The 14020-nt window shown below is 44.0% G+C and overlaps 2 protein-coding genes across 4 annotated transcripts in view; both read left to right on the top strand.

Moving 5' to 3' along the window:
* MCM4 (minichromosome maintenance complex component 4) overlaps window positions 1-14020 on the top strand; it is a 372932-nt gene that overhangs the window by 214914 nt on the left and 143998 nt on the right. The window lies entirely within an intron of this gene.
* Window positions 1-14020, top strand: part of LOC146079479 (chloride channel protein C-like) — a 151913-nt gene that overhangs the window by 135482 nt on the left and 2411 nt on the right. Inside the window, exon 17 of one of the 2 annotated variants that reach the window (XR_014474555.1) lies at window positions 3526-3564. Coding sequence is in view for 1 of the 2 variants with exons in the window: in XM_083186247.1 (XP_083042373.1) it covers window positions 3526-3621 (96 nt within the window). In the remaining variant the exon portion in view is untranslated. Of the gene's footprint in view, window positions 1-3525; window positions 3622-14020 lie in introns of those variants that run through there. The other variant, XM_083186247.1, reaches the window with a different exon arrangement.

Raw genomic sequence — 14020 nt, 5'->3', positions numbered from 1 at the left:
TCTGATTTTGTTATTCTTTTATTCTGGCTCCATGGTTGTTGTTTGTGGAGGGAGACTCGCGCTGATTATAGTAGTTACTATAGTTTCACACAAGGAAATGTAAAAGATAATTGAATGCAACATGAGGTTCAAACTAACAATATTCTTGTAATTATCCGTTGCATTATGTAAATCTAGATGGATTATAGGATTTAGCTGAAAGCATTGTACACATGCTGATTTCTATCTGCTCCAATGCGCTATAAACTTCTGGTCATAAGTTTGGCTCCACAGCCAAAACCGCATGTGGAGTCTGGTGCATAATTATACCTGCCCCCATTTGTTTGCACATAGGCCCTGATTCAGTAACACTCAGAACTGGGCAGGTATTTGGCGGGGCGACATCTCAATGGCATGGTAAGCTGTGATGTTCACAGCATGCCAAGCCAACGTGATGCAGGGCCATAATATAGGCCCACCCACCACCTAGGACAGGGCCTCCTTAATTGTCTATAGACATATTTTTTCCTTACAAATCAATACATGTTACTATTAATGTAGTACTGTGGGTACAAGCAGTGTACTGTATACTCTAAAGCAGGCATGTCCAATGTTGGCCCTCCAGATGTTGTGAAACTACACATCCCAGCATGCTTTGCCACAGTTTTGCTATTAGAGAATGCTAAAACTATTGCAAAGCATGCTGGGATGTGTAGTTTCACAACATCTGGAGGGCCAACGTTGGACATGCCTGCTCTAAAGGCTTCTCCCAGAGAGAACTGATAATGCAGAGTCCTAACCCTAGCACAGGTTTCACGTTAAGTATAGATAAGTATTGGATGCATAGAATATCACCATGCACATATGGTAAGTCCACAGTTTATGAATTATGATATGGCTGTATCCATTACTCAAGTGGAGGTTCTCCCCTGAGAGTTCTCTCTCTCTCTGTACATACTGTTGCAGAGTTAGATGCAAGCAAAAATATGCATGCTAAGTACCTAGTGTAGGGTACTGGGAAGTGCACACTGGTGAAGATGACTAGCAAAACAAGCATACAAATAGGGGTAGACATACTGTATGGCCACATTTGCCCAATTTACCTAAAAATCTGCAATAGGTCCACTGTACACACATTTAAAACGTAGGTTTCCACTGAATCCAGGCCAGATCCTCAGCATTCCTCTAGCTTACTGTAGCTTCTCTCAGCACCACTTTTCAGAGCCTGTGCAGTGGGAAACAGACAGACGCAGACAAGCCTTCAGTTCTGTATCAGGCCAAAAGTGCTTGTTCTTTACAGATATATATCAGTAGTACCACAAGCAAAAGAAAAAAAAAAGAATGAAAAGCACAATAAAAGCAAAGCATTGATAAGTAACACATTGTCTGCATGGACACAGGAGGACAGTGCTGATTGTTCTGAAATCAGATTTCATATTTGTATCCGTTCTTTAGTTTATTTTTTCTACATGTACAAAGTTGAAGTCAAGATGCTACAGGCACATTCTGTTTTCTTTGGCACAAGTGCAGTGCTGTCATCTTAAAGGGAATATATACAATTCCACAAGGACCTACTAGGGGAGTACAGTGGTTGGGTGCTCATACTATAGGGTGTGGTCAGCTAGCACAGAGGTTTGACTAACCATTAAATTGTGCTTGGGCTGGTCGCCTTGATAAATATATAGCATAGTAAATAGGGCATGCAATGAACCAGATTAATAGCACCATTGCGCTATAGAAAATATACTGTAGTCATATGAAGTATATTGGAAGATATGCATAATGTATCATTCAAGTGCCCAGTCCATACCCTGATCCCAAGAGAAGAAGTTGGGTCATTAGGCAGTGTGGCTCCCCCATATCTCTGTGGGGAGGGTGGGCTTAAACCTCATTTTTTGATAAGCGAATATGGATTTTGGCACTCCTCACTGTGGATATTGTGGGAGGAGCTAAGATGTGGTTGGGGCATCAGTTGGTGTATAAATCTGTTTGAAAAAAGTGTTAATGTTTGAGCCGTGAAAGTGGGTGTGATAACATGTCAATCAATCATAATATCTGAAACTATACAAATACGGAGGGAGGGCCTGGGGCGGAGACAGCGATGGGCCATGGGTACACCCAGCATTTTATGGGCATCCCCATGAAAACGCTAGGTGTTCCCATGGGTACACAGCAGGCCGATGCCTGCCGGGGGCGTGTGGCTGACACAGCCACCCATCCCGCGTTCGCTCGCAAATAAAAGTCACATTTCACTGACTTCTATTTGCGAAGGTAGGAGAAATCATTCGATGGTCACCAATGTCACCATGTGGAGGCATGCAAGGGGATGTGTTCTCGTTACACATCCCTTTGCATGTTTCTGAGGGGAATTGTTCTGGGGGTACAGAGACGTGCTGCGTCTCAGGTGCTCGGTAAGCTGCCTCAGTTCTGTAGTATAGGAACCATTCACTGCTCAGAGGGCACGGGAGGACAGCTAACCAATAGAGAGGCAGAAGTGATACTGGACAGTGGGTGTGCTGGGGGCACAGGACATAGGCAGCGAGCGTATTCCTGGGAAGAGCAGCACCCCTTCCTTTCTCACCCATGGATTGCATTCATTTTGAAGGTGCTGCAGTTTGTACCAGTACATAAGCCCCTCCCAGCAGGTGCCTCCCCCACCCTAGTATTGGACAGCAGCAATGTGATGGCTGCAGGTGGCAGCCCTGCCTCTCAATGCCCAGCCATTCAGGTGCATTTTGACTTCTGCCCCTTCCATTAGCAAATAAAGGGAGCAGCTCCCTGTTTCAACCACACAGTATGTCCCTCCCCACCACCCCTCCCCAAAGGTGTGTGGCAAAATGATGTGTCCTAAATTAAAACGGCGTAGCTCTACATGGATTTCCCTCCCCTCATCCCCAGTGATGCTGGCTGTCCTCTGAGACTGGGCTGCATGTAATGCTGGCTTCTGCCTCCTGATCATGTTTAATAGATTTCCATAAAGCCATATTCACTGACCCAATGAAAGGATCCGATACGTAATCCCGGCGGTCGGGATCCCGGCGGTAGGAATCCCGACACTGGAATCCCGACCGCCGAAATCCCGACATGGGGGGGGACGTGGATCGCCCCCCCTTGCAGGCTCGCTGCGCTCGCCACGCAGCGGGCCCGGTGCCTCGCTATTTTATTCTCCCTCTATGGGTGTCGTGGACACCCACGGAGGGAGAAAGTTTCGGGATTTCGGCGGTCGGGATTCCAGTGTCGGGATTCTGAACGCCGGGATCCCGACCGCCGGCAAATTGACCGCATCCCCAATGAAAGCCTAATGTGAATCTCAGAGTACTGGAAATAAAAAGCAGAAGGTAGTGTCTCAAATTATATTAATTAATAAGACATTTACCTGCCATTTGGCACTACATGAAAGCTATGGAGACCCACTACACAATATGTAACGGCTTTATCTAAAATAATGTGCCTAAATGACTGCTCATCTTTTGCAATGTGCTGGCATATTCTGGATGCTGGGAAAGTGATCATGTCTTTGTTTCCCACAAATCCGTTCTCACCCAGGTAACAGTGGAAAAGCTGCATGCAGTGGATCGAATGAACACATTGCTTAACAAGTACTCCACAGACCCCCGGTATCAGCAACTCTTCATCAATCTGGTAAGGACAGAGCCAAATACATAAACAAACATTTCCTCTGCGAACAATGTGTTTGTTATATTTAAATCATTTGTTTATGATGGCTGTGTCAGCCGCACTGATTTACATAAACATTGCCAATCCCGATACTTTACATTTTCAACAAAAGTAGCAGAGTACAAACAGCATTCCTGGGTTTTAATTCATATTGTATAAACATAACAGATGTTGATAAAATGAGCCAGCAAGAAAATACAACAAAGAAGGTTGTAAGAGTTTTTTTTCCCCTATGGAAATGCATTCCAGATTGACAGTGATACCAGGTTTGTAGATGATATATAATATACATGTCATTTATGACTGTTTTGATAATACTGAACAAAAATGTATGGTGTATCTCTATTTAGCAATTAGATACTGTACTGTGACCTTTTTATTATTAACAATGTCCTCTACAATTACAGTTTTAGCATTCCTTATAGTTGCAGTGTGCTTAATGCTGAAACACACAAGACACACACACAGGGCCTTATTCTAGTTCACTCTTTCTGACAAAATCCTTCTAAGATCGACAAAACCATGTGCACTGCAGGTGGGGCAGATGTAACGTGTGCAGAGATAATTAGATTTGGGTGGGGTTTTACTTCAAAGTGAGATCTATATTGCAGTGTAAAAATAAAGCAGCCAGTATTTACCCTGCACAGAAACAAAATAACTCACCCAATTCTCTCTGCACATTTTACATCTGCCCGCCTGCAGTGCACATGGTTTTGTCCATCTAAGAAGGATTTTGTCAGAAAGAGTGAACTAGAGTAAGGCCCACAGACACACACTCACATACCCTCCACATATTACGATAGTGTCAATAAAGCAGCACAATGTGGTCTTTATTGTGTCATAATTCTGATTTATGGGTCTATTTGCAATATATAGTCAGAAAAATGATAAGTTAGGTGCTTGATGAATTTCTGGCCACCATAGGCAGTATATTGTATTTTGTGCTGGTTTAACCCAGGAGATTACACAATTTTCTCTATTTCATGTTGGGGCTATAAATACTAATGATATAAACCTATCATTCCCTGGGTCACTATCCTGGTCTCTATCACTCTAAAATGATCTCCTTCCCAAACACCCAGTTCCCTTGGTTTCTTTCTTTCTCGCTCTCTGTCCCTGGACACCCCCATTCTATATCTGCCTTTACCACCTCGGTTCTCCTGCTATCTCTCTTACACAAACCACTGTTCTCCCTTTCTTTAATACGCTACCCTGTTCCATACTTGCCTACTTTCATCTTCACCTCTCCGGGAAATGGCGTAATTTAAGCCCCGCCCCTCCCCGCGGACCCACGATTTCATGTAATTTTAACCAGCGGGCAAGGGACGAGCGGGGCAAATCCCAGAATGCGGGAGACTTGCCCACCTTCCCGGGGGCCGGGAGAAGGACCCGATTTCTGGGAGGGTCCCGGCCATTCCGGGAGGGTAGGCAAGCCTGCCCTGTTCTCTTCTGTTCCACTTCTATCTCTCTTGTCCTCCATTATTATTATATATAAGTTATGACTTGTTTCAATATGTATCAAATCTTAGCTTCTCAACTTTCCAATGTCTTCCTAGAAAGACTTGGAAACAAACCCAGGGCAAGGCAGGCTTAGTACAGGCTGGGATTCAGCAAACAATGACAAGACAGGAACAAGGCCAGATTTCAGTACTGGCAGAATATACACCTGGAACTACATCAGGGAAAGTAACTGCTCTGAGACAGAAACTATAACCAGCAGGGAGGCTAAGCCAGAATCCCCAGCAGCGGTGTGATACAGTGCCTGGTTTTCTAGCAATGACTGGGACCCGATTGGAGACATGCTAGCAGAGGATACTTGCCCACTCCATGTTATTTGGATCCAATATGTGCAATCATCATCACATATACAGCATTGCACAAACATGGATGCAGTATACATTGGCCAGATTATGTCATCACAATTCTTTTAGTTTGTCGAAAATTTGCTATGCACAGTACACAGTGGCGTAGCAATAGCTCTGCAGACCCCACGGTCGCTTAGAGGCACTAGGTAAGTTTGGGCGCCGTGGGGTCTGCAGAAGCTATTGCCGCCGCCGAATTACTGATGCCCGCAGTGTCCGCTGCACTGAGTCCCAGTGCTCCTCTTCCTCCTGTCCTCCTGTCATTTGTAAAATGGCCGCCCCTTCACAGCAGACAGTTATTAAGGATGCTAGAGGAGGCAGCAACTTCCTCTTGCATCCTAAATAATGGTCTGCTGTAAGGCGGCGGCCATTTTGGATGTGACATTCAGAGAGAGGAGCAGGAGTGCTGGGACTGAAGACGGCAGCAAGTTCAGGAAGCCGGGACCGCAACGGATTGTCGTGGCAGAAGATGCAATGGTGAGGGGGTAAGTGTGGGTGATTGGGGGGAGGGGGAGGCACACACATTTCAGTGGCGGGTGGCGCCCCAATTGTAGTTACGCCACTGACAGTACACCTTCTCTGCTACCATGAATTCATATTATCACCCTGTTTCTGTAACCACCCATATCATATGATTCCCATTAAATATTACAATCCAAATAATTACTGTACATTCAGTGAAATTGTTTAAGTCAAATAGGTCCAACGACAGTACCCTGTTTGAGTGACAGTTGTTGTCCATTTTCAGATTTGGGAAACAAATGAATTAATTACAAATTAAATTTGCTCCTATCCAGTACCAGGTTTTTATTCCATCCAACCAACTAGTTGGATGGTTGGAGGAAAGCTGGTCTGATGTGTGGCCAGCATTAGTGTGCATTTATCACTGCTCCCAATATTCGTATTACACTGCACCCACCTATCCATACTGTACATCATAGTCTGCTGTCAAACATTTTCACAGTAATGACATCACATGCTGCTGCAGTCACACATCTTCTAGTGGGTTTGGATCATTACGTCACCAGCAAGTAGGACGACAAGCATTAGGTTGACACCACTAGGTCGACATGGCTTAAGGTCGACATGCAGAAAGGTCGAACTGACTAAATGTTGACATAGGTTAGGTCGACAGGGTCATTAGGTTGACAGGGTCATTAGGTCGACATGGGTAAGGTAGAAAGAGTAATTAGGTCAACATGGGTAAAAAGTCGACATGGTTTTTTCCCCACCGAATGTCGACACAGTCAACATAAACACTAAAATGTAGCACCGCGTCCCCTCGTATGACTCACTACATTCGCAATAATTCGGGCAAGGTGCCTTTCTACGCTCGGCACACTATTTTATTCTCCCGCTACGCCCTAGTGGATGGTGTGACATGAAATACCACCTGTCGGCACATGTCGGCTCAAAAAAAAGTTCAAAAAACCCCATGTTGACCTTTTGAATGTCAACTTTCCCCATGTAGACCTAATGACCATGTCGACCTAACCCACGTCGACCTAATGTCATGTCGACTTTCCTGCATGTCGCCCTAAAGTCACGTTGACCTACCTGCAGGTCGACAAAGTGGTGTTGACCTAATGTTTGTTGACCTACTTGGTGGTGACACCCCCCCCTCGCCTAGTCAGTTTTGCATTCCTATATTCTCAGTCCTATATCAATATTGTATTATTTGAACTTGACCAATCAGAATGAATTCTTCATTACATATGTGTCCTCGTACATCTACCCTTATAGAGTCACATAATTTTGCATCTTAGTTTGATAATAGTGTACAAAACCTAACAGTGTACTAAGTACAGAAGCTAATAGTCCATCCAAGTAGTGCATAGGATAGCGATGACTATATAGATGATCAGATTGGGAACTGGATGAGAGATGTGCTAGAACTGCAGTGGAAGCCGGACTGGATCTGGAATGATAATTGTAATGGAGCTGGATTGACAACTAGACTGGAACAAGATAGATGGCCAGCCTGGGACCAGATGGTGACCTGGCTGGAACTGAATTGGTGGTTGGATTGAAACCAGATTGGAAACCGGACTGGAACCTTGCCAGTATTAATATTGCAGCACCTCCGTAGAACCAGACTGGAACTGTAGAACTGCGGTGAAGCAGAGACTACAGTAGTAGAAACCAAACTGAAGCAGGATTTGGACGAACTGAAACGAAACTGATACAGAGTAGCAGGGAGCTTGGCACAGAGCTGTAACTTCAGGAAAAGCGAGTGTCCAGGAAGCTCTCTTTATAGGTACCAGGGTTCCCTCAGTGGATGCTGCAGTCAGCTGACTCTGAGCAGCGCTCGTGGCTTAAAACTATAAATTGATGGAATCCAACATAACTGTGCCCATGCAGAGATCAGAACTCTGCTGGGGGCCACAAATAAGGTCAGCAAGATACTGCTGAGAGAGCTGTGCCGAGACAACATGAGCGGACCTCAGCGACAGCCGCGATAGACACTACAGCGGTCAAAAACTTTATTTCAAACTCTGGAGTGTGACCGATCTCTGGTATGAATAAACCCTGAAGAAAATATGTCATAGTGTATTAGCTTTAGAATTTAAAACACTTATTAAAATAAAAAATTATAAAAAGTTAGATAATAAACCTTTTTTGGGGACTTGATTCACAACTAAACAATTATAGGACCTATAGTAAGGGTACCATTTATAGTTTATGTTGTGCTATTTTGTGGTTAGCCTGAATACTACACTATATAGGAGAGGGAGCACATACACTTTATACCCTTTAAAATACATACATATATTTAATGATGGTAGAGTTGGAAGATAAAGTACCTGAGGCAAAGCAATAATTTGGCGGGAAGATTTCCTTACGCTGAGCCTTCTGATTCTGAAATGACGATCAGACCAATGTCTGTTACTTAGCTATACAGCACGTGTGAATATGAAGCCTGATACAAGGTTTATGAAGTTGTGGGAACTTATAAAACTATTTGTAAAAAGCTCAAGAATTTATATTAAGTCAAGTGAGTTATAGTGAATGCTTGGTGGTCCTTTAATATATATTGCCTTGTAAGCTATTGTCCTGCTATTCTAATGATTCATCTGCAGTATGAAAGATGATCGTTTTGTAGCAAAAGAAGTCTGAGAAAATCTGTTTCTGTCTGGTCTATTTACGTAAGGATGTCGGAGCGCACAACATGCTAACAGTAAGACTGTTTCCGTCTGGATGTACATTGAACAGGTCCCTTAATTCTCTCAGCCACCCACATTCCCGCCGCACAGTATTCTTTACTATCACGGAAATGAAATAGACCGTAAAGAGGTTTTAAACATAAAATAAACTCCAGCTATATAGCAAAATAGCATTGGTTGATTTAATTCTTAATCTTAATACTTGGATCCGTTCCAGTCACAATACCTCAAGGTAAGCCTGCGGTGTACGGTTTAACAAACCTTGCTTTCAGCACTTTATTTTTACAGTTGATTCACAGTATAGAAAGTATGGTTTCATTTAGTCTCATGGCGAGAATCTGCTTGGTGCAACACAAAGTGCATATAGCCTACTGCAACGGCCAATTCTCACATAAATACAGTTGGGAATAAATATATAACCACTTACATTGGGTTAATTAGTATTTACATAAAAATTGTGCATCTAATAAACTAAACTATAGACCTATTCATAGAATTTACAGTCTACGGCCTAATTCAGACATGTACACAAACCTGATGATTTGCATACTACTCAGATAGTGAGGGATGTGGAGGCAGCAGTTCTGTAGGGTTGTTCACAGTCTGATTGCCATAGAGCACCCATTGATTGCTGGGTGCCTTCTGCATATACATATATCAGGTGTCTTCTGGACGGTAATTAACAACTGATTTTTATAAATGCCACCAAACAGTCAATGTTTCATGGTTTCAAAAAATATATGCAAGGTTATTTTCACTACTACCAGTCTCTTGATTGCCGTTTTTCTATCCGGATTTATATATATACTGTATATAAATATATGGAAAAAGAAGAGAATATTGGTGCGCTGAGTGTACCACTGTGTGGCTTTACATACAATAAATCAATAAAATGGATAAAAACAAGTAAACATTTATTCACTGTTTCTGACTAGTGCCACATATAATGTAGATCCGCAGCGGATCCCTCCGAAACAAAAGACAACTTAATATTTAACCTTTCCTCCCATGAATTATCTGATAGCGAATTTAGTCTCGAAAAGGTTTATCATTTCTCCCATCAGTCAATTTTAACCAGACCAATTGGAGCATTGAGAAAAATGCCTTGCAGCGTAAATTAAAATTGAAAGAATTTTATAAAGATGCCCAGCAGGTTCAAAATCCACCAGGACCCAATTTGGATATGCCAGCTCCTTCGCAATTAACACAATTCAAAACTCCTTCATCATTTGAACCATTGAGCAACAATGCCAGTATAAAGACCTTCATGAGGATGGTGGAACAAGATGTAGACTATATGTCAAAAGCCACCAGGACAGTACATCCTAACCTTACAGTCTTGGAACGAGAAGCCTTAAAAACTTTAGCTAACCATCCATCGCTGGTAATTCGTTCCACCGACAAAGGCGGAGGCACCGTCCTCCAGGACCTGCCAGACTACCATATATACTCGAGTATAAGTCGACCCGAATATAAGCCGAGGGACCTAATTTTACAAAAAAAAACTGGGAAAACTTATTGACTCAAGTGGGACCCTCACTCAAATATAAGCCGAGGGGGGCTTTTTCAGCATAAAAAACGTTCTGAAAAAGTAGGCTTATACTCGAGTATATATGGTACTTCCAGGAGCCAGAAAGACAATTAGCAGACAGAACTCTTTATGTCAAACTTTCAAGAGACCCTACGAATAGGTGTAGGAATGACTTGTCATCTATTTTGAAGAGAGCAGTGGAAATAGGCTTTATCTCCCCAACAATTAAAGATTTACTGATTCCAGCATTCCCAGTGGTGCCAAATTTTTATACCATCCATAAGATACATAAAAGCCTCATGGATCCTCCTGGCAGACCAATATTTGCAGCCCGTGAGTCGTTATTCCAACCAGTGGCCATTTTTCTGGATTCGGTATTTCAGAACTTAATCCAGAGAGAAGACAGTTTTTTGCTAGACACCACAAGTTTTTTGAATAAATTGAATAATTTATCACCTGTATCAAAAGGTACATGGTTGGCAGCAATAGATCTAAACCTCTATCTCACATGCCTTTGGGCTTATGGCAGTACAGCGTTTTTTAAATGCTAAAAGTACATATACCACGGAAGTTGTTGAGGTTATACTGCAGCTATTAAAATTAATTCGGTACTCTTTACCTAGCACGGCGCCCACGATTTTGATTGTGGGCATCGCAGGTAAAAAAAATCGTGGGCATTGAATGCACTAAAAATTGGGTGCGACGTGACCGACGCGATGCCCGCGATTTCCCATAGGGAACAATGTTAAATTTCTCAATTGACCCGATTTTACTGTTCAATGCCTCAATTGACACGATTTTTCCATAGGAAACAATGTTAAATGGCCCACAGAGGCCAAATAGCCACCCTGAAGTGTGAAATGGCCCCCACAATTGTTAACGCCACACCACGATCAACGTCAACCCGAAGCGTAGCGAGCCCGCGAGGGGCGGCGGTACGCGTCCTACGACCTTTTCATACCCCCACTATCCACGTCGGCGTGGAGTTGAGAATAGAATAGTGTGGCGAGCGCAGCGTGGCGAGGGGACGCGGATACCTTCACAGGTAAACGCGTCCCTTCGCGGGCTTCACAGGTATCCGCGTCCCCTCGCGGGGCTCGCTGCGCTCGCCACGCTTCGGGCTCGGTGGCTCGCTGCGCTCGCCACACTATTCTATTCTCAACTCCACGCCAACGTGGATAGTGGGGGTATGAAAAGGTCATAGGACGCGTACCGCCGCCCCTCGCGGGCTCGCTGCGCTCGCCACGCTTCGGGTTGACGTTGATCGTGGGGTGGCGTTAACAATTGTGGGGGCCATTTCACACTTCAGGGTGGCTATTTGGCCTCTGTGGGCCATTTAACATTGTTTCCTATGGAAAAATCGTGTCAATTGAGGCATTGAACAGTAAAATCGGGTCAATTGAGAAATTTAACATTGTTCCCTATAGAAAAAGCGGGCATCGCGTCGGTCGCGTCGCACCCGATTTTTTAGTGCATTCAATGCCCGCGATGACCGCGATGGGCGCCGTGCTAGGTAAAGAGTAACATTAATTCTTACTAACAACTTCTTTGTCTACGGCAAACAGTTCTATGTGCAGACCCAAGGGTGTGCCATGGGATCTAGTGCCGCCCCGGCCTATGCCAACATAGTTATGTTTGCCGTGGAGGAAGACTTGTTTTTTGGTCAAGGCAGAGATTTCATTATTCTGTCGCTACATAGATGATTTGTGTGTAGTGTGGAAGGGTTCTGATTCCTCCTTGATTCAATTATTGGAAAGCCACAATAGTATGCAAAGTACAATCAAATTTACGTACACATTGAGCCAAACTTCCATAATTTTTTGGACGTACAGGTCACTCTAAATGCAGGTTTGTTTTGCACGTCAGTATTTTCAAAACCGATGGACAGACATATGCTGTTGGCAGCCACTAGTTGCCATCCAAAAGCCTAGTGAGAGGATTGCCGTATTCCCAAATGATACGGATCAAGCGCATAAACAGCAACGCTGCTAGTGCAGAAGCACAGATTGACCGATTTAATGAAAAAAAAAATGTACGTGGATATTCACAACCCCAATTGCTTGCTACAAAAGCCAAAGTGTTGGCATTAGAAAGAGAAGTGTTATTGACTAAGAAACAAAAGAGTGAGTCAGAAGTAAAAAACTTCCCTGGGTAAGCCAATTTATTATTGAGTCTCCAAAGATCAATATTATTACTAAAAAACATTGGCCCATAGTATTTATTTATTAACAGTTTCTTATATAGCGCATACAAATTCCGCAGCGCTTTACAGAGAATATTTGAACATTCACATCAGTCCCTGCCCCAGTGGAGCTTACAATCTATATTCCCTACCACATTTACACGCACACACAGACATTCTAGGGTTAATTTTGTTGGAAGCCAATTAACCTACCTGTATATTTTTGGATTGTGGGAGGAAACCGGAGTACCCGGAGTAAACCCACGCAAGCACGGGGAGGATATACAAACTCCGCACAGTTAGGGCCATGGTGGGGATCGAACCCATGACCTCAGTGCTGTGAGGCAGTAATGCTAACCATTTCACCATCCGTACAAAACGACCCACAACTTCCCCTATCCAATACACAGCTTATGCCATGCTATGGCAGGGGAAAAAGCGTATGGGATTGGTTGGTTAAAACCAACATTTCTCGGTATCCAACACTGCGTGAAGGGCCATCAAAAAACTTTCTGTCAGCTTCTAAGAAACTAGGTTGCCTAAAATGTAGTTGTGTCACTTGCCAGTTCTTGCGCACTGGAAGTTCTTTTTCCACACCCTTTAACAGGATAAAGTAGACATCAGTATGCAATGAATGGCAGTGCCACACTTCGGTGCAACCTACTTGTATAATGTAATTATTGATCCTTAAGAGTTTTTATTCTTATTAGATTTATACATATAGATTTTTCTGTGGATTTATAATATACTATGCATATATACAGTATGTGTTTTAGCTAGCAAGTCAGTTTTCTAGTATTGGTGGTTAACACTTATTCATTATATAGCATGCGATTCTGTTTTATCTTTATCTTTATATTCTTTATATTCGAGTATATTCTTAGTATGTTGAGCTATAAAATGTGCAGTACACAAGATTTATCAAGGATTGATAGCCCGTTTTGTCACATCTTATAAACAGCGGCGTAACTATAGCACCGCAGCCCCCGCCACCGCGGGGGGGCGCTGTGCATGTGGGGGCGCCGGGGGCTGCGGTGCTATAGTTAAACCCCCCCTCAATCCCCCGCAGACTTACCTATAGCGCTGGTCCCGGCGGCTCCGTTCTTCTGCAGAGGACCACCAGAAAATGGCCGCCCCCATATAGCACACCGTTCTCTGAAACTGTCTGCTGTATGGGGGCGGCAATTTTCTGGTGGTCCTCAGCAGAAGAACGGAGCCGCCGGGACCAGCGCTATTGGTAAGTCTGCGGGGGATTGAGGGGGGGTTTGCATGGGCGGCGGGGTAGGGGTGCTCGACGGGGTAGGGGTGCTCGGCGGGGCGGCGACGGGGGGGGGGCGCTCAAAACGTAGCTACGCCACTGCTTATAAAGGGATTACATTTGATATCATGCAAACTGCTGCGCCGCTGAGTTAGCTCAGTACGGCGCCAGCAGCCGGTAATTGTTTACATGTGTCCATGGCAACCTGACGGCGGGTGCTTCGAGCCTCATCAGCAGCAGCCTCGACATGCCGAGCGGGAGGTCCCGCTGCGGTACGCTGAGGCACACTTGTTGGGCTTTGGGTATAAAGGTATGTTTGTTTTTAATATGCACTGTAATTGACAAAAGTTAAATATAACTGAAACA

This window comes from Crinia signifera, chromosome 5 (assembly GCF_055691185.1).
Source record: "Crinia signifera chromosome 5, ASM5569118v1, whole genome shotgun sequence".
NCBI lineage: Eukaryota > Metazoa > Chordata > Amphibia > Anura > Myobatrachidae > Crinia > Crinia signifera.
This window is presented reverse-complemented; position numbering and strand designations above follow the sequence as displayed.